The sequence below is a fragment of the Chiloscyllium plagiosum genome, chromosome 32 (genome assembly GCF_004010195.1).
Source record: "Chiloscyllium plagiosum isolate BGI_BamShark_2017 chromosome 32, ASM401019v2, whole genome shotgun sequence".
Classification (NCBI taxonomy): domain Eukaryota; kingdom Metazoa; phylum Chordata; class Chondrichthyes; order Orectolobiformes; family Hemiscylliidae; genus Chiloscyllium; species Chiloscyllium plagiosum.
Genome location: NC_057741.1, coordinates 41,018,688 through 41,040,251, shown reverse-complemented (window position 1 = coordinate 41,040,251; position 21,564 = coordinate 41,018,688). Strand labels below are relative to the sequence as shown.

Here is a 21,564-nt window from a genome sequence, read left to right as displayed (position 1 = left end):
GAGGTTGAGGGTAGTGAGATCAGGGATAGATTTACAAGGTCGTCAGAGGGCGCCAGCACCAGAATGTTGGTTTGAAATGTGTGTACTTCAATGCCAGGAGGATCTGGAATAAGGTGTGTGAACTTGCAGCATGGGTTGGTACTTTGGATTTTGATGTTGTAGCCATTTCAGAGACAGGAATGGTTGCTGCAGATTCAAGTCATAGATGTTTCAGCTAGAACAGAGATGATGGTAAGAGTAGGGTGTGTGGCATTGTTAATCAAGAGTAGTATTATAGCAACTGAGAGAACGTTTGAGGACTCATCCACTGAGATAGTTTGGGCTGAGGTTAGAAACAGGAAAGGAGAGGTCACCCTGTTGGGAGTTTTCTATAGGCCTTCAAATTGTTCCAGGGATATAGAGGAAAGGATAGCAAAGGTGATTCTCGATAAGAGTGAGAGTAACAGGGTAGTTGTTATGGGGAGAAAGTGAGGACTGCAGATGCTGGAGATCAGAGCTGAAAATGTGTTGCTGGAAAAGCACAGCAGGTCAGGCAGCATCCAAGGAGCAGGAGAATCGACGTTTCGGGCATAAGCCCTTCTTCAGGAATGAGGAAAGTGTGTCCAGCAGGCTAAGATAAAAGTTAGGGAGGAGGGACTTGGGGGAGGGGCGTTGGAAATATGATAGGTGGAAGGAGGTCAAGGTGAGGGTGATAGGCCGGAGTGGGGGTGAGGGCGGAGAGGTCAGGAAGAAGATTGCAGGTTAGGAAGGCGGTGCTGAGTTCGAGGGATTTGACTGAGACAAGGTGGGGGGAGGGGAAATGAGGAAACTGGAGAAATCTGAGTTCATCCCCTGTGGTTGGAGGGTTCCTAGGTGGAAGATGAGGCGCTCTTCCTCCAACCGTTGTGTTGCTATGGTCTGACGATGGAGGAGTCCAAAGACCTGCATGTCCTTGGTGGAGTGGGAGGGGGAGTTGAAGTGTTGGGCCACGGGGTGGTTGGGTTGGTTGGTCCGGGTGTCCCAGAGGTGTTCTCTGAAACGTTCCGCAAATAGGCGGCCTCCCCAATATAGAGGAGGCCACATCGGGTGCAGCGGGTGCATCCTTTTATCTTAGCCTGCTTGGCACATCTTCCTCATTCTTGAAGAAAGGCTTATGCCGAAACGTTGATTCTCCTGCTCCTTGGATGCTGTCTGACCTGCTGCGCTTTTCCAGCAACATATTTTTCAGCTCTGATCTCCAGCATCTGCAGTCCTCACTTTCTCCTATGTTTACAATAGCAATGGACAGGGATAGGTATATACTGCAGGGAAAGAGATATAACTGGGGGAAAGGCAATTATGATGCGATTAGGCAAGATTTAGGATGCATAGAATGGGGAAGGAAGCTGCAGGGGATGGACACACTTGAGACATGGAGCTCATTCAAGGAACAGCTACTGTGTGTCCTTGATAAGTATATACCTATCAGACAGGGAGGTAGTTGTCGAGAGAGGGAGCCATGGTTAACTAAAGAAGTTGAAGGTCCTGTCAAGAGGAAGAAGGCGACTTATGTGCGGATGAGGCGTGAAGGCTTAGATAGGGAGATTAAGAGTTATAAGTTAGCCAGAAAAGGTCTAAAGAGTGGGCTAAGAAGAACCAGGAGGGGACATGAAAGGTTGTTGGCGGATAGGATCAAGGAAAACCCTAAGGCCTTCTATAGGTATACCAGGAATAAAAGAATGGCGAGAGTAAGGTTAGGGCCAATCAAGCAGAGTAGTGGGAAGTTGTGTGTGGAATCTGAGGACATAGGGGAAGTGCTTAATGAATACTTTTTGTCAGTATTCACATTGGGAATAAAAGAATGGCGAGAGTAAGGTTAGGGCCAATCAAGCAGAGTAGTGTGTGGAATCTGAGGACATAGGGGAAGTGCTTAATGAATACTTTTTGTCAGTATTCACATTGGAAAAGGGCAGTGTTAGTGAGAATACGGAGATACAGGCTACAAGATTAGGTGGGTTTGCGGTTGACAAAGAGGAGGTTTTAGCAATTTTGGAAGATCTGAAAATAGATAAAACCCCCGGCTAGATGGGATTTATCCTTGGACTCTCGGGGAAGCCAGGGAGGAGATTGCAGAGCCTTTGGTTTCAATCTACATGTCATTGTCAACAGGAGTAATGCTAGAAGACTGGAGGATAGCAAATGTTTGTTTAAGAAAGGGGAGTTGGGACAGCACTGGTAATTATAGGCCGGTCAGCCTGACTTCGGTTGTGGGTAAGGTGTTGGAAAAGTTTATAAGAGATAGGATTTATAATCATCGGGAAAGAAACAGGGATAGTCAACATGGTTTTGAAAAGGATAGGTTGTGCCTCACAAGACCTTTATTGAGTTCTTCGAGAAGGTGATAAAACCAGGTGGATGAAGGTAAAGTGGTTGATGTGGTTTATCTGGACTTACGTACGGCGTTTGATAAGGTTCCACGCGGTAGGCTATTGGACAAAATACGGAGTTGTGGGATTGAAAGTGCTTTAGCGGTTTGAATCAGAAATTGGCTTGCTGAAAGAAGGCAGGGTGGTGGTTGATGGGAAATGTTCATCCTGGAGCTCAGTTACCAGTAGTGTGCTGCAAGGATCTGTTTTGGGGTCTCTGCTGTTTGTAATTTTTATAAATGATCTGGATGTGGGCGTAGAAGGATAGGTTAGTCAATTTGCAGATGACACTAAGGCAGGCTGAGTTGTGGATAGTGCCAAAGGATGTTGTGGGTTACAGAGGGACATAGATAAGATGCAGAGCTGGGCTGAGAAGTGGCAAATGGAGTTTAATGCAGAAAAGTGTGAGGTAATTTATTTTGGAAGAAATAACAGGAATGCAGAGTACTGAGCTAATGGTAAAATTATTGGCAGTGTAGAGGAACAGAGAGGTCTCGGTGTCCAGGTGCGTGAATCCCTGAAAGTTGCCACCCAGGTTGATAGGGTTGTTAAGAAGGCAAATGGTGTGTTGGCATTTATTGGGAGGGGGATTAAATTTCGGAGCCACGAGGTCATGCTTCAGCTATACAAAACACAGGTAAGGCCGCACGTGGAGTATTGTGTGCAGTTCTGTTCACTGCATTATAGGAAGGATGTGGAAGCTTTGGAAAGAGTTCAGAGGAGATATTGCCTGACATGGAAGGAAGTTCTTATGAGGAAAGGTTGAGGGAACTGAGGCTGTTTTCGTTGGAGAGAAGAAGGTTGAGAGGTTACTTAATCAAGACATATAAGATAATCCAGAGGGTTAGATAGGGTGGACACTGAGAGCTTTTTTCTGTGGGATGATGAAGGCTAACACGAGGGGACGTAACTTTAAATTGAGGGGTGAAAGATTTAGGATAGATATTAGGGGTAGTTTCTTTACTCAGAGGCATGGAAAGGCCTGCCTGCAACAGTAGTAGACTCGCCGACGTTAAGGGCATTTAAATGGGCATTGGGCATACATATGGATAATAATGGAATGGTGTAGGTTAGACGGGCAGCAGATTATTTTCGCAGGTCGGCGCAACATCAAGGACAAAAGGGCCTGTACTGCGCTGTAAAATTCTATGTTCTATAAGATTAAAAAATTGACAACTGAGAGGAAGTAAGGGGAGAGAAGGAGTTAAAGCAGTTTCTGAAGATGTTTGAAAATGGGTACTGGTGCCCCAGGAAGCTCTGCTGTGGGAGTAATACAATTCACTATTTACAGTTATAGTTTGGAATCATAGTGCCCAAATTTTCAAATTGTACTAAAATAACTGCGCTTGCAAACACCAAGCACATGAGTGTTAGTAGTGATGTTTCTCAAATATATTAAAATTGCATTCTCCCCTCATATTTCTTATGCCTTCCTGTATATCTTGTGCCAACCATGCTGAGGTGTCAGGTTCTTCCTTGGTGACTATAGATTGTGAGTTTAGGCTCCAATTCAAGACTTGAGCACTGTGCCTAGGCTGGCAAGCCAGTGTCGTAGCTAGAGAGCACTGAATCTCAGACTTGCTCTCTTCAAATGACGTTCAGTCTGGAACTTTAGTATTAAAAGATCCCTGACCATTTCAAAGAGCCAGAATAGATCTGGGGGGTTGAATGTCCTCCTGTGCAGTAAGTTCTGTCTTTGAACTATGATGGCTAAGCAGATAAGGAATGCTGATTTAATTGCCTTAGATTTGTAGCTTTTCCTCAATTTTTAATTGAAGCTTCTGATCTACAAATTGATTTCATGTCCTCCTTCTCACAAAATCTAATTTTTCTGAAATGTTTTGAACTAAAAAGGAATATTAATAATAGTCTCTAGTGTATCATTCAAAGATGTGTTCAACTTGCTCATTGCCTATTGGTTCATAATGCTCCCAGTGCAATCCTCTGCAAAGTGACAAGGAAATTGCTGATTCAATAACTGTATTTACTGGAGCTATGCTTTATTCCAAGAAATACTGCCAGTTAACCTGTACCAGCTTTTTATTCTTTCAATACCTTTTTTAATGTCTTTGTTCTTCAGATTTGGCAAGATTTTATGTTTGCCTGTGCACTTTACCCAACAGACCAAAGTTTTGTTAATTCAGTGAAGGCAGAAATTACTCATCAGGTAAGTATATTAAAAATCCATTCCTGTCCTATTTTAACAAGCCATTGAAAACATGCAATGATTTTAAAGCTTTCTTAGAGTTTACTACAATGTGTAAAGTTCTGAGATAATGAGATGAAAGCAGCCTTATCCTGCTCCTAATACAGTGGTGGAAGAAACCCCGGATCACTGAAAACAAAGTAATTTGAGAGAATTGTAAAGTCTAAGCAAGCATTATCTGAACTCTGAAATCAATAGTTTTCAACCTTTTTAAACTCAAGATCACATTTTAAATTTAAGTGCAACCCAGGAATTGCCCAGAACAAAACATAGAATAAGGAGTTTATTTTTCAATGTGCTTATTCACACAAATCTTAGATCACAGGATGTATCCATGTGGCTCTTTTTGGATTTGGTTAATGTAGTTAAGAGAAGACTCAACAACAACATTTGCTTTAACATGAACACTTATTAAGTAATAATAGAAAAATGGAAATGAGGGAAAAAAAGACTCCACTATGACCATCTATTAAGTAATAAAGAAAAGATGAAAAAGGGAGGGAATGAAAGCAATGAGCCTCCTGTCCTCTTGCTTGTCAGAGACCCCTCAATCAATTGCTGGTCTGGAGGCCTAGGTTTGTTTCTAACGCCGTTTGTGATCCCAGTTCAAGGTGAAATCCAAAAACTCAGAACAAAGCTCTCTGTGTTGTACAGTGTAACAGCAAGTACAGAAAACAGTACAGGAAAGTAATTTTGATTATGCCATCTGCAGCACGTACAGGAATGTTCACAGGACTCATTCAAGGTCATGCAGCGTCAAGTATCAACAAGTTCAGCTCTTCATCCCGTCCTGTACAACCAATGATGGTTACCCACTGCATGTGCACACAACATTGAGACTTCTTCAAAAGTTCTACTTTGTTTAACATTTTATGATTTTTGTCCGATGCACAATTTCATTAAAATTGTATAATTAATTGGTATTTGGCACGCTTCTGCGTTAATATATTTGAGAAATATTGCTGCTAATGCACATGCTTCTTAGTGTCTATTAATTAATTAGATCTATTAATTCTAAAGCAAAAGTGTATATAATTATTAGAATCATAGAACGCCTACAGTGTGGAAACAGGCCATTTGGCCCAACATGTCCACGCTGACCACCTGAAGAGTATTCCACCCAGACTCATTCCCCTACCCTATTACTCTACATTTTCCCTCACTAATGTACCTAACCTACACATCCCTGAAGACTATGGGCAATTTAACATGGCCAATTCACCTAACCTGCACATCTTTGGATTATGGGAGGAAACTGGACCACCGGAGGAAATCCATGCAGAAACTCCGTACAGACAGTCGCCTGAGGCTGGAATCGAAACTGGATCCCTGGCGCTGTGAGGCAGCAGTGCTAACCACTGAGCAACCGTGCCACCGCATTTGTCCTCTATTGATTACGTCACAGTGTGACATGTGACTGCACATTTTCTGCCAGTGCCTTGAAGTCTGGGTTGTAGTTTGAGCTTGCTAGTTGAGTACAGCACAAAAATGAGTATCTGTCAGTTGGGATGATGCCTGGAGTTGATCACCTTCATCAGGAAGAACACTATCTCACAGAGATATGTGGAGCAAAAGTAAGCTTTCACTTTAACAGAAGCAGTAGATAAAAGCAAGTAGTTTTCTCTATTTGAAGTCTCCAAAAATCACTGTCCCTTGATCTTTAGTTCAACATCAGTTTGCATAGTAATTAACACCATATCAACTCCACTACTCTGTAAATCAAGCACCTGATAGCATCTGATACCCATCCACCAATGTCTATTTGAAGGAACAAGCGATAGGTACCATTATGTAAAATTACTGAAATCACTTATTGAACTTCTTGCTAACTTCCTCAGATGTGCGCAGATGTTTTCTGGATGGAACCACTTTTATTTGTCTTTGACTTTTTCTCATATTTGGACAGTGTTTTAATGCAATGAGTCTGACAAACAAGATGAGTTGAGGGCACATACTAAAACATGGGGATATGATGTAATTGCTATCATTGAGACATTGTTGAGAGAGGGGCAGGATCAGCAGCTCAATGTTCCAGGATATTTGGTCCCCAGACAAAACAAGGAAAGATTGTCGTAATATTGAGCAGGGAATCAATTACAGCAGAAGGAGGGTTAGTACCTTAGAAGGATTCTCAAATAAAGCCATGTGAATAACAGTGAAAAAGTATAAAAGAGTGATCATATTGCTGGAAATGCACTCCCTGATAATCTGAGAGAAATAGAAGAGCATAGATGTAGGCAAGTTTCAGAGAAATGTAAAAGTAACAGCGAATGGTAGGGGATTTCAACTTCCCCAACATTAACTAGGTAGTGATTATGTGAAAGGTTTAGAGGGAGTAGAATTCTTAAAAAGGAGAGAGTTTTTAAAATCAATATGTCAAAGGCTTACAAGTGAGAGGACTTAATTGTAGGTAAATGAAACTGGGCAAGTGGCTGAAGTATCAGTGAGGGGGATCACTTTGCAGACAGTGTTTATAACTCATTTAGATTCAAGATGGTTATGGAGAGGACAAGAATGGACATTGTGACATCTTTGGAGCAGGTGAAACTTGAACCTGGCCTTCTGGCTCAGAGGCAGGTATGCTCCATCTGTAAGAGCCCATTAGTCACTTACTTGTGTCAGCTAGATTTCCAGCCCTGTGTTTTTTTGCAGGCATTGGTCTGCACAGATTTCTTTAGCTAAATGGGTTTAAGGAAGTAGTTTGCTTATTTTTCTTTTCAGATCCGTCGACTAAAGTCCCATCCATCCATTATAATCTGGAGTGGAAATAATGAAAATGAGGCTGCACTTGCATCAAATTGGTTCCATATTCCATCAGCAAACATCACCCTGTACTTGAATGACTATGTAAATCTCTATGTTAATAATATTCGAGAAATTGTGCTTGAGGTAAGGATCATTTAAGTCACTAATTTCCAACATGCTCAAATTATTTGGAAATAACAACCAAAATTACTGGAAAAACTCAGCAGGTGTGAAGAAGTGCCACTGGACCCAAAATGTTATTCAGTTTTCTTTCTACAAATGCTACCAGATGTACTGAGTTTTTCCAACAAATCCTATTTTAGTTGCTGATTTGGTTTTTTTTGTTTATTGCTTGGAAAATTGTGCCAATTTTATAAAAATTAAGGAAAGTTGTGGATCCATTATTACATTGAATTTACAGCATGGACCCAAGCCATTCAGTCTAAGGTCATGCTGCTATTTGCACTTAACTACTGCGTCTCACATCATTTTATTCCTTTCTCCCTTATGTGTTTATCAAAATTTCCTGTTAGATACAAGTTAATATATCTGTAAAACACCTTTCTGAAGAGCTGAAAATATAAGGTTTGTTGGCGAACATGTATTATTTGCAATTTAAGAAAGCAGATTGTCTTCTGGATAAGAAGTTTGGAACATCTTAGGTAAAGACATGAGGGGTGAATGTTATTAAATTGCACTGTCGCTGGAGCTTGAACCTTATGTAAATCAGTCCTGATGAGGGGTCATTGACCTGAATGTTAATTCTGCTTCTCTCCACGCAGGTGCTGCCACACTTGCTGAGTATTTTCAGCACTTTATTGTTTTTTTAAAGATCTATCAGATAGTGTTTAAATTTTTAATTTTTTTTAGTATAATAATCTCTATTATGTTCCTTGTTTAATTAAACTCAGTCAAGTGTGTAAGTTATATTTAAACACATTCTAAAGAAGGGTCACTGGACCCAAAACATTGACTCTGCTTTCTGTCTGTTTGTGTTGCCAGACCTGCTGATTTTCTGCAGCAATTTCTGTTCTTGTTATGATTGGCAATATTGAAGTAATGAAATAGAATGTACAAGAAGCCTGAATTTGGAAAATGTTGAGATTTCAGAGAGTTATAGGACTGGAGGAGGTTACAATAATAATATTCTGAGGTGCATGTCTTGAGATGAGACATGGCCTTCTACACATGCAGAGGCTGTTTGTTGAGGTTCTTTGCCTTTCTTATGCATTTTTCTGCTTCCAACTGATTTCCTCGCCAGGTGTTCATTTTTTTTTACTAACACTGTTTACTCCTGAACTAGCTGTCAAATATCTCTCTTCACCTCCTATTAATGGCATACTGTTATGCACATATTTACTGTCTCATTCGTCTCTGCATCTGACCAGAAGGGAGCAACGCAAACTATCGGCCAATTAGCCTGATCTCACTCATTGATAAGATTTTGGAGTCCATTGTGAAAGATGAGATTTCTGAATGCTTGGAAGAGCATGGTAAAATGTTGTTGTGGTTCTGTTCGCCGAGCTGGGAATTTGTGTTGCAGACGTTTTGTCTCCTGTCTAGGTGACCTCCTCAGTGCTTGGGAGCCTCCTGTGAAGCCCTTCTGTGATCTTTGCTCCGGCATTTGTAGTGGTTTGAATCTGCCGCTTCTGGTTGTCAGTTCCAGCTGTCCATTGCAGTGGTCGGTATATTGGATCCAGATCGATGTGCTTATTGATTAAATCTGTGGATGAGTGCCATGCCTCGAGGAATTCCCTGGCTGTTCTCTGTTTGGCTGTCCTATAATAGTAGTGTTGTCCCAGTCGAATTCAAGTTCGTCATCTGCGTGTGTGGACAAAGGGACTTGAGAGCCCTAGTCCAAGTTTCTGTCAAGGTAAACTTGCAGGTTGAATGGGTAGTTAGGAAGGCGAATACAATGTTGTAATTCATGTCGAGAATATTAGAATATAAAAGCAGGATGTATTTCTGAGGCTCTGGGCTCTATAAGGCTCTGGTCAGACCACATGTAGAATATCGTGAGCAATTTTGGGCACCGTACCTCAGGAAGACTGTATTGGCCCTGGAGTGGGTCCAGAGGAGGTTCACGAGAATGGTCCCAGGAATGAAAGGCTTTACATATGAGGAACATTTGAGGACTCTGGGACTGTACTCGATGGAGTTTAGAAGGATGAGGGGGGTTCTGATTGAAACGTGCAGAATACTGAATGGCCTGGACAGAGTGGACATTGAGAAGATGTTTGCATTGGCAGGAGAGATGAGGACCTGAAGGCACAGCCTTCGAATAAAGGGAAGACCCCTTAGAATGGAGATAAGGAGAAACTTCTTCAGCCAGAGAATGCTGAAACTGTGGAATTCATTGCCATAGAAGGCTGTGGAGGCCAGGTTATTGAGTGTATTTAAAGCAGAGATTGATAAGTTCTTGAGTATCAAGGGGATCAAAGATTACAGGAAGAAAACTGGAAAATGGAGTTGAAAAACCTATCAGCTATGATTGAATGGTGAAGCAGACTCGATGGGCTGAATGGCCTAATTTCTGCTGCTATGTCTTATGGTCTAATGATGTAATTATAACTACAAGAAACTTCTGTTTTTCAAATATTATGCACCCCTACAAGTCAGCAAGGATTGACCAAGGAGCAGTAGCTGAGGTTGAGGACTATTAGATGTTTACTCCCATTAAGAACACTGCCAATTTCAATATAGTCAGCTTGGTTTTTGATGAATTACTGCAAAGTGCAGAAGTTGCAAAGATTGAGAAATCAAAAGTAGGACCTAATTTTGTGCTGTTGCTGAAGAATCCACTAATCAGTGTAATCCCAGCTGCTGTTGTGAATGGGCAGGTTAGATCCCAGAATAAAATCTACTTTAAAAGATTTTTTAGAAATTAATCTAAAGTGGTGGTCTTTCACTGAAACATAAGCACACCAGTTGCAGATTTGATTTTTAACAATAAAGCAGAAGTTTATTGCGCAAGAGAAACAGAAATTAACAAACTCATCCAAGCTATCTAAATATAACACAATTTGTAGGATTCAAAACACATGGAAAGACAGAATCCCACCCACTCCCCAACACTATCACTTTACAGTTACTCAAGATCCAGAGACATTCTCCTTGCCTATCAGTGCACCAGTCAGATCACAGCTGGAACAATGTGAACAGTTTTAGGACCCTTAACCAAGAAACGATAAACTGACATTGAAGGCAGTTCCAGCGAAAGTTCACTTGACCGATTGAGTGTGGTGCTGGAAAAGCACAGCAGGTCAGGCAGCTACTGAGGAGGAGGAGAGTCAACGTTTCAAGCATAAGCTCTTCATCAGGAATTTATTTCTTGTCCATTAAGCAATCTGAAATCCATGCAAATATATTCTCCAATAGCTTTCATAAGCCTTCTCCCAGATGCAGAGAGATTGTTCTAAGACCAGATGGTGTTATCTCAGAATAAGGGTCAACCCTTTAAGATAGATATTACGAGGAATTTCTTCTCTCAGAAGATTGTGAACTTGTGAAACTCTTTACCGCGGAGGGCTGTTATTGATGTTGGGCAGGCCACGGTACAGTGATAATAGGTTCAAATCATATCCTGGCAGATGGTAAAATTTGAATTCCATAAAAATCTGTGATTAAAACGTTAGTTTGATGGTGAGCATGATACCATTGCCAGTTGTTGTAAAAACGTATTGGGTTCACTAATGCCGTTTCGGGAAGGAAACTGCCATCCTTACCTGGTCTGGTCTACTTGTGACTCCAGACCCACAACAATGTGGTTGGCTCTTAACTGCCCAGTGGGCAATAAATGCTGACCTAGCCAGTGATGCCTATGTCCTGTACACAAATTTTTTAAAATGTACTTGCATTTGGAAAATAATGGATTTATTAGGGATAGTCACCATGGCTTTATACAGGAGAGATCTTGTTTCACAAATTTGATTGAGTATTTTGAGTAAGAGACAAAGATAATTAATGAGGGTAGGGCAGTGTATGTTGTCTATATGGACTTTACTAAAGCATTTGACAAGGTCCCTCCGTGGTAGGCTAATCCAGAAGATTAAGTCACATGGGATTCACAGTGAGTTAGTAAATTGGATGCAAAATTAGCTTTGTCATAGAAGACAGAGGGTAGGCAAGGAGTGGTGTTTTTCTCGCTGGAGGTCTGTGACTAGTGATATAGGCTGAATGGCTTGTTTCCATGCTGTAAATTCAATGTAGTAATGGGATCTCTGTTGTTTGTAATAAATATATGATTTGGATGAAAATATAGGTGATATGATTGGTAAATTTGCAGACGTCATGAGAGTTGGAGGAGTTGTGGATAGTGAGGAAAGTTGTCAAAGGATAAAGCAGAATATATAACAACTGGAAAATTGGGTGGAGAAATGGCAGATGTAGTATGAGGTGATGCATTTGGGGAGGTCGAAAGTATACTGAAATTGACAGAATCCTTGGGAGCATTGATATGCAGAAAGGTGCAAGTCCATTGCTCCCTGAAAGTGGCAACATAAGTAGATAAGGTGGTAAAGATGGCATCTGCATATTTGCTTTCATTGATCAGGGCATTGAGTATAAAAGTTGGCAAGTCATGTTGTAGCTGTATAAAACTTTTTAGTTTCACCACATTTAGAGTATTGTGGTCGCTACTGTTTAGGAAGGATGTGGATGCTTTGGAAAGGGTGCAAACGATGCTTACCAGGATATTGCCTGGTGGAGTGTATTAGCTGTAAGGAGAGGTTGGACCAGCTTGGATTAATTTCATTGGAGTGTCAGAGGCTGAAGTGTAACCTGATAGAAGTGTATAAAATTATGAGAGGTTTGGAAAGGGTGGACAGAAAGAGAATTTCCCAGGATGGAAATGTCAAATACTAGAGGGCATAGGTTATAAGTGACAGGAGGAAAGTTTAAAGGAGATGTATGAGGTTTTGTTTTAAATGCAGAGGGTGGTAGGTGCTTGGAACATTCTACCAGAGCAGATGGTAAAGCAAATACTTTAGCAACATTTATGAGCCATTTAGATAGACTCATGAAGAGGCAGGGAATAGAGCAATATGGTCCATGTGGAGGCAGATGGGATTAATTTAGAAAGGCATCATGGTGGGCAGAAAGACTTGTTCCTGTTTTGTACTCAGTTCAATGTCCATTTCCCAACTGGAAACCAAAAAATGGAGCTCAATAGAATTAGACCAGCTGAATGCGGAGAGGCCCATTCTGTTGTAAAAATGCTAGTGTAATATTATGTTTCACAGCTGTTGGGTCTGCTTATAAAGAGGTCTCTGAATTCCAGCTAACTTTTCTTTCTGTTAGCAGTGAGTTTCACAGGAATGAATTGGATGTGGAAGCACTTTCTTATCCATTCAATGTTGCCTGGTTTAATTTTACATTTCAGAATGAAAGGTCTGTCCCTTTCATTATTATTAATGTAGCATGCCAGTTTCTCTGTGTGCAGGTCAGGGGACTCTAGATACGGCCACGATAAGAAGATTATATTAATGCGGTTATCTCTAATATGGGATGGGAGGAGTCTTGTGTGAAGCATAAACAAGATGGGCCAATGGGCTGTTTCTGTTCGATTCATTCAATGTAATTCTGTTTAATAAATGTAAAATAATGCCATACATTTTAGTAAACCTTGATTACTTTAATTGCAATGTTTGCCAAAACTGTGTTGCTCAAAAGAGAAAGCAGCTTACTGTGGCCAATTTTGGAGAGAATATCATGCTTTTAAACCATATCGCAACTTGCTCTGTGCCAAGTGACATTTTGACATAAAAGTCCCTATTGAGGATTGGGAAATAAAACAAGTTGCCTTCAGGGAAGCAGGTTGTTTTTTTATCCAGTTAGCTAAATGAATAGATTTGATAAAGATGAGCTTCACTAAACTGCCTTCCTTGTACTGCAATATCTCCACATTGCAGTGGTGTGTTTCGTAGCGGTTTGCAAGTCTACTTGTGCTGACATTAAGAATACCTTGTGTTGCTTTCCATCCTTGAGAGCTAAGAAATGTTCTAAAAATAGACAGTGATTCTATTCTAGTCATGAGCTTTGAAAAAAAAGCATGATGTAATACTACCCGTGCTTTAGGTGGTCATATCAGATGACTGTATTGATTTATAAATAAAATTCACTTGAAACTGCTTTTTCATAAGAAGTCAGTCCACAAATCCAATGCAGCTGTTATCTTCTTGGGAACCAATTATATTTGGAATCTTTACTTATTGACTCTGCAGTTCCCTTCTATCAGCCAAAACTTCATCCCCATTGCCTGATTGAACTTATTGGAATTCAGTTCTTGTGAACAGATTTCAGGCAATCCTGACTTTATCATTGAATAATACTGATTGTTCATTGCCCACTGAGTATCCTTTTACTATTGTCATTCTGAATACGCAATAGAAATTGGCGTGAAATTTGTTATTTATCTAGTATGTTATAGTATATTAATTAAAAGCACAAGTGGCAAATGAGAACTTACATTCTCTGATCACTGGTTAACTATTGTTTAAGTTAGCATTAAATTTATACAAGAATGCTGTTATAAACATGTGATTGTAAATGTACATTAATATTTATGTCATAAATATTAATGTACATTTTAGTCTAGGTGGGATGCTCTTTGGAGGGTTGGTGTAGACTCAATAGGCCGAACAGCTTCTATCTGCACTATAGGGATTCTATGATCTCCATGTTTCAGCACATCCTGTTTTTATTTCAGTATTATTATAATTAGTACAGATTTAATCAGATCAGCTGCTTTACGGTTACTTGAAAACTGTTTCCAGGAGGACAGGAGTCGTCCTTATATTGCTTCAAGTCCCACTAATGGAGAGGAATCTATTCGGGAGAATTGGGTTGCTAAGAATCCATATGATGTCCATTATGGCGATGTTCATTATTATAATTACATAGCAGACTGCTGGGACTGGACCCATTTTCCCAAGACACGATTTGCATCTGAATACGGATTCCAGTCTTGGCCATCTTTCTCTACTTTAGAAAAGGTCAGTAAGACTTTGTTTCTTTAAGTACCCCCTAAAAATACTGTTTGGTATTGTTAGACAAGTAAACAAATCACCTGAGTGAATAATGTTGATTCCCTTTTGACCAATTAAAATAATTCCATTATATCATGCAGCATATTCCAGTTCTACATGCATTCACCTGATCTGAATTTGAATCTCTCGCTTTGGAGGATCTGTTAGAGACCTTGTTAAGTCGCGGTTGGTTTGACTGTTGAAATTGTTCCTGTGACTGCTGATTTGGAATTTACCAGGAGCACTGGTGTTCTGGTTTCAGTTATTTTAGCCGGTCATTAGATATGTAAAATTAACTTTTGTGGTGACAGGAGTAGTAATTTTTGTTTATTTTTTAGCTTGCACTTTTCCCTGAGCAAGATATTGGTGTAGCAACATAATAAGAACTTTGTGATGTTAGTGAGCAGCATCTCTGTACTGCCATCAGGCTTCACGTGTTGAACATTTCTTTCTGCCAGTTGACTATGTTACACCATGGGAGGGTCAACTTGTATCTTCAGCGCTTGTGATGCAGAGATTTTCTAAAGGAACTCTCTCTATTTAGAAATCCAGCAGAACATTTCTGTCCTTGGTACCATGAAAATGTAAAGGTTGCATAGAACCATATAGCCCTGAAGAAAACTGTTTGACTTGTATCTGTGCATGCTCTTTGAAAGGTCTACCAAATTTATTTCATACTCCCACAAATCTGTTTATTCCTTTTGAAAGTATCTGTTTCCATCACCTGTTGAAGCAGCATATTCCATTTAAGCATGAACTGTACTTGGACTGAATGAAATCTGAACTGAGCAACAGGTGAAATAAATTTAAGTAAATTTGCAATGTACTGCCTCAATGCAATGTTGCATTTGCTAAGATATTGGCCTTTTGTTATTGAACAGTGAAGGCTGAAAGTTGTTGACTGTGAGAAACATCAATCCTGATCTGAATTGATGCGTGTGCATATTCAAGCTTACACTTAATTTGTATTATTTTGTGTTTGTAAGTAGTAAAGTTTGGGTATTTTTTAGTTAGTGATTCTAACAAACCTTGTTTGTAGTACTGCTAAAGTCAGTTCTGCTAAAGTCAGTTCTACCAAAGTCCTGATTACAATCAGCTAAAGCAGCACAGATTGAGGACTTGACTTAAGAATTTTCCAATAGCTTTGGTTCATTGAAGGGGATTAAACATCAGACCAATAAGTGACACCAGAGTAATAATTTAACCCTCTAAGGAACAGTGAACCAAAAATCAGCTGTTTCTGATCCATGAGATGTGTGTTAAGCTACATTGTTGGAATACATCTCAACAGCTTCACACTTTTCTATTTTATTTGATGAAAGAAAACATGGCTTTGCCCATGTAATATTTGTCGAGCCTACGCTATATCCTCACTTATTGTGGAAAGCCAAGTAGTCATGCGACTAATATAAATATTTTAGACAGTGTTGAGGAAAATGAAATAGCTCTAATTCTGTTTGTTTTTAATTAACAAGGTTTCTTCTCCTGAAGACTGGTATTACAATAGCTCTTTCACCAATCATCGACAACATCAGGTTGCAGGCAACAAGAACTTGCTGTATCAAACTCAGATTCACTTTAACCTTTCTCACGCAGAGAAGACACCCCTGCAAAGATTTAAAGATACGCTTTACCTTACTCAGGTAGTGACCAAATCAGTTGTACTGTACCAGAACAATTTAATGTTTATAAGTAATGATACTGAAATAGAAACATATTTATTTTCTCAATTGCAGGTGAATTATTGGTTATGTACATATAAATAGCTTAATTGGACATATATAAATAGCTGGAATGCTGGTGTTTAACAATGCCAGTTAGCAACCCTCTCAGCTCCTGGATCGGTGTGTTATACCTTCTCTCAGCTAAGCTCGGTCAACACTGGGCTAATACAGGTGTTTTATGTAACTCCCTATTAATAAAGTGGAATTGTACAAGGTTTTATTGAGCCTTAATAGCCAGGTTATTGCATTCCTACTATGAAAAAGCAGGGTTTCAGAGGAGGAGGAATTGGGGATGTAAATTGTGGATAAAGAAATGTTAACAAAAATCTAGTTGAATTTTTAATGGGAAAGTACAGACTTTTTGTGGCTATGAAGAAAGTAGGACCAGTTCAGAGATACTTTAAAATTTCCACTTTTTGTTTTGAACCTTTTGTTTTAAATACCTAAATTTGAGGACAGTGGAGCACTTATAGACAGTGCATAGATTTAGATAATTTCAGGATAGCGTCAAAGTCTTCCTTTTATTTGATTTGGTAACATTGCTGATGTGCATCCATCATTGGCGTGTGCTCCTTTATGTTCTGTATATAACAAACAGGTAATGCAAGCAGAATGTATAAAAGCACAAACTGAATTCTACCGTCGAAGTCAAAGTGAGATCGTTGATGGTCAAGGATTGACGATGGGTGCATTATACTGGCAGCTAAATGACATCTGGCAGGCTCCTTCCTGGGCTTCCATCGGTAAGCATTTACCTAACAAAAAATACCTTTTTACTTTTTCCCCTCAATTTCCAGAAAAAAACCTTTCTTCTACAAACAAATAATCTCTGACATTAAAAGATCTGTTGAATGCTTTAATGTCTGCACAAAGTTATGGATGATCTAAAAACTTTCTCTTTTAAAGAGTTATTACTGGAATATGTTCACTGATACTCTTTTGGTGAGCAAGACTGATGTTTATATAATGCCTTTCACAATATCAGAATGTTACAAAATTGTGTACAGCTAATTAAGTATTTTTTAAAAGTGTAGTCACTGCTGTAATGTATTAAACACAGCAGCTGTACTGACTGGAAAAGCTATCAGAAAACGGTGCCTCCAACGATGCAGTATTTCTGCAATATTGAATTGAAGTGTCAACATAGGTTTTGTCTTTAAAGCTTTGGAGACTTGACTGCACAATTCAGCGTCAAGAATGTTTGTGGTGAGCCCTACTGAGGCCTTTCCATTGAGCATTCATACCTGAAAATCACAGTTTGATTTGTATTTTATATATGCTGATTTGATTTCCTGTTAACACATACTCAATGTTTGAAGCTACCATCTGAATATAGATTAATAAAAAAGGAAGCAATGTTATGTTACACAATTACGTTCATGCAAAATGGCTTTGGATCAATGCTAACACCTTCAACATATTGTCTAGCTATCACCATTGTTAACAGCTAACCCTAGAATGCAACTTTAAAAAAAGGGGTTTTGTGATTTACACATGAAAGAAGTGAAACTATCACTGTATTCTAACAGATGAAAGGCTTAACAGACAATCAATTTTTCAATGTATAATTTCAGTTACATCACACTGCAATTTTTGCTATAAATTCTGTGTTACGATCGAGCCCTCCACAATCACGTGATGAAGGAGCGTCGCTCTGAAAGCTAGTGTGCTTCCAATTAAACCTGTTGGACTATAACCTGGTGTTGTGTGATTTTTAACTTTGTATACCCCAGTCCAACACCAGCATCTCCAAATCATAGTATTTATTGCCCATCTCTAATTGTCCTTGAGGGATTTCTAGGCCTTTCCAGAGGGCATTTAGAGCCATCCACATTGTTTGGAATTGCACGTAGTCCATAATAAGTTTTCCTTCCCTCAAGGATATTTATGAACCAGATGGATTTTATATAACAATTGAAAATTGTAAACTTCATTATAACAGAATCTAGCTTTCAATTCCAGATTTATGATTCAAATTTCAGTAGCTGCTACAGTGGGATTTTAAATACATGTCCCCAGAGAATTAACATGTGCCTCTCTATTACAAATCCAGCAACATTACTGCTATGGCACCACCTCCCCTCAAATACCCAGATCAATTATTGCAAATAGGGTGACTGAACACTTGGAACATTTTCCACTTTTAAAGACTGTTAGCTAAAATTGAAATTCATGGAATACTGTTGATAAGTTCAGGAAATTATCTGAGTGACAGGACAAAACAAAGACTGGTATTGTAATTGGCAGGAAATGACTCGAGGTATCCTATAAGGATCTGTGTTGAGACCTCTACAGTACACTGTATTTGTTAATGGCTTAAATATTTGCATTTAAAAAACTGCACACAAAAATTACTGATGTCACACAGGCAGCATTGTAAGTATTGTAGACAGAAGCATAAAATAAAAAGGAGATATTGAGAAAGTAAAGAATCGTGGAATTAAGAGTTTTGCAGAATTATTGGGGTGTAGAAAGAGGCTATTTAGTTCATCGTTCCTGCACAAGTGGGTAGAAAAAACAAACCTGGGATAATCCACTGTGGACCTCAAAAAGGAGAGACCAGGAGACTTCCTAAATGCAGGAATACTAGCAACAATGGAAGTCCAAACACTATTTGAGAGGAGGTATTCGGTACTTTGATCATTAAAATGTCATAAACAGCTACAGAAAATAATCAAGATTAATCTGAGCCTGTTTTGAAGGGTCACTGGACTCGACACATTAACAGTTTCTCTCTTAACAGACATTACTCGACCCGTTGAGTTCTTCCAGCAATTCCTGTTTGCATCAGATCTCTAGCCTCCACAGTTCTTTGTTTTCTTATGCATTTCCAAACAGTTGGCAAGAGGGAGCTTTGTGGTAAAACAGCACACTTTGTAGGTTGGGGAGGTTTGATACACAAATTGCCTTGCGGATTTTCCTAACTTTATCCTTGGTTTCAGTGATGTGTGGTGAGAAACTGCTTTAAAATTATGCTACGACACAGAGTAAACTCTTCTGCTTAATTTAAACTAGCAACACTAAAAAGATTTATCCCATGCAGCAATCTGTGAAAATTCAAAAGGCCAAGAACTATTTAAAGTAAAACTTAACAACTTTATCTCTTAATGTATAACAGAGAGTGATAAACTAACAACTATTTACAACTTCTTCCTCTAATCTATCTTTTACCTTCCCCTTCTACAATACTAGTCAGATAAAACCCTCGATTTACAAAACAAAACTTCTTATCTCAAAACTTTTCTTCTTGGGGATTCTGCTTCATGGGTTATTGATCAATAAAGGTACCTGTAAGAGAGCTATTTTCGGGCAGTCTCTACATGCTGGCTTGACAGTTCTCCTCCCAACTGTTAAATTTTCTCTGGTCTTAAACCCCCGAAGCATTGGATTATGTCATTGGCTTTTAAGATGGTAAATATACTGAATTCAAACTTGATTTGAATTTGGTATTTCCTTTTGGGTAAAATTTAAACTGATTGGCCTAATTCAAACCTGTTTTTGTCTCCAAGCAACCAGCTGCACTAACTGCTGGATCAAAAGGTTACATTTATCTTTTTTTCAGAACACTTAATGATGGTAGTTCAGTTGCTTTTAACTCTCGTAAGGGTACAGTACACCCACATTGTCATAACAATTATTTATGGTTTAGACTTTAACCTTTGTTTGAAGAGTATTATTGAGTATCGAAAACACTTTTCTGTTTGTGAGAGCTTTCTATGTGCATGTTGTCTAGAGTGTTACCTGATTTCCAACATGCCTCCACTTCAGAATGGATTTTGCTATGAAGCACTTTGGGTGTTCTGAAGGATGCTGTAGAAATTCATGTCTTTTTTTATTTTATGAACCACCTCAAGTGCTTTTGCTTTCCAAAGATTTGTTTTTGATTTTGTCACATTATTCCAGAGAAGATGCACTGCACTGCTCATAATTGTACTTAGCAGATTGACAGTTGTTTAAGTACTTGGGAGGTCTATTCTTCTATTCTATGATAAGTTTTGTAAATTGATATTCTGGCTAGAAAAGAGAGAGCACTGCTTTATTTGCTTACTACCCCAGCAGTCTCAGTAGTGTTTATTTTCCAGTTACTGGAAGTGTAGAACATATTGTAGGTCATCATTGCTCTTGTTAAGTAGAATTCTCCAATCTTACAATTGGTGGAGGAATGATTGCCACAAAATGAGACAACCTGTGAGATGAAATATCTGTATGGGCTTCAAGCCACGAAGTATCTACTGGCATTTGAGGTTTGGTCGTTCCAAATTAAAAGATATGTGGAGTGAGTGAAGAAATTGGAGCTAGGACAGAATCATTCATGATTGCATTAAACATTGGAGCAGGCTGGAGAGGTCACCTAGGTTACTCCCTGCTCCCTTTTATTTTCTTATTATTTTTGATAGGTTCTATGTTTGGGTTCCTCATGAAAGATGCTAGTACACACACATGTAATATAAATGTATAACAGAAAATATCCATCCAAAAATTACCTCTTTGGCTGATGTGATAACCTTCTAAATTTTCGTTGTGGTTCTGTTCACCGATCTGGGAATTTGTGTTGCAGACGTTTCGTTCCCTGTCTAGGTGACCTCCTCAGTGCTTGGGAGCCTCCTGTGAAGCGCTTCTGTGATGTTTCTGTAACACTACTATTATAGGACAAGCCAAACAGAGAACAGCCAGGGAATTTCTCGAGGCATGGTACTCATCCACAGATTTAATTTCCGGTTGTCAGTTCCAGCTGTCCGCTGCAGTGGCCAGTATATTGGGTCCAGGTCGAGGTGCTTATTGATTAAATCTGTGGATGAGTGCCATGCCTTGAGAAATTCCCTGGCTGTTCTCTGTTTGGCTTGTCCTATAATAGTAGTGTTGTCCCAGTCGAACTCATGTTGCTTGTCATCTGCGTGTGTTGCTACTAAGGATAGCTGGTCATGTCGTTTCGTGGCTAGTTGGTGTTCATGGATATGGATCGTTAACTGTCTTCCTGTTTGTCCTATGTAGTGTTTTGTGCAGTCCTTGCATGGGATTTTGTATACTACATTGGTTTTGCACATGCTGGGTATCGGGTTCTTCGTTCTGGTGAGTTGTTGTCTGACAGTCGCTGTTGGTTTGTGTGCTGTTATGAGTCCTAGTGGTCGCAGTAGTCTGGCTGTCAGTTCAGAAATGTTTTTGATGTATGGTAGTGTGGCTAGTCCTTTGGGTTGTGGCATGTCCTCATTCCGTTGTCTTTCCCTTAGTATTCCCTGAACACTAACTAGCCATGAAACGACATGACCAGCTATCCTTAGTAGCCGCACACTCAGGTGACAAGCAACATGATTTCGACTGGGACAACACTATTATTATAGGACAAGCCAAACAGAGAACAGCCAGGGAATTTCTCGAGGCATGGTACTCATCCACAGATTTAATCAATAAGCACATCGACCTGGACCCAATATACTGGCCACTGCAGCGGACAGCTGGAACTGACAACCGGAAGCGGCAGA

The 21,564-nt window shown here is 39.5% G+C and overlaps 1 protein-coding gene across 6 annotated transcripts in view; it reads left to right on the top strand.

The window, feature by feature from the left end:
* manba (mannosidase, beta A, lysosomal) overlaps window positions 1–21,564 on the top strand; it is a 228,725-nt gene that overhangs the window by 122,329 nt on the left and 84,832 nt on the right. For all 6 annotated transcript variants that reach the window (XM_043674528.1, XM_043674526.1, XM_043674525.1 and 3 more), the window contains 5 exons: window positions 4,465–4,551; window positions 7,312–7,479; window positions 14,109–14,327; window positions 15,836–16,003; window positions 16,683–16,827. In XM_043674528.1, the coding sequence (XP_043530463.1) occupies window positions 4,465–4,551; window positions 7,312–7,479; window positions 14,109–14,327; window positions 15,836–16,003; window positions 16,683–16,827 (787 nt within the window). The remainder of the gene's footprint in view (window positions 1–4,464; window positions 4,552–7,311; window positions 7,480–14,108; window positions 14,328–15,835; window positions 16,004–16,682; window positions 16,828–21,564) is intronic.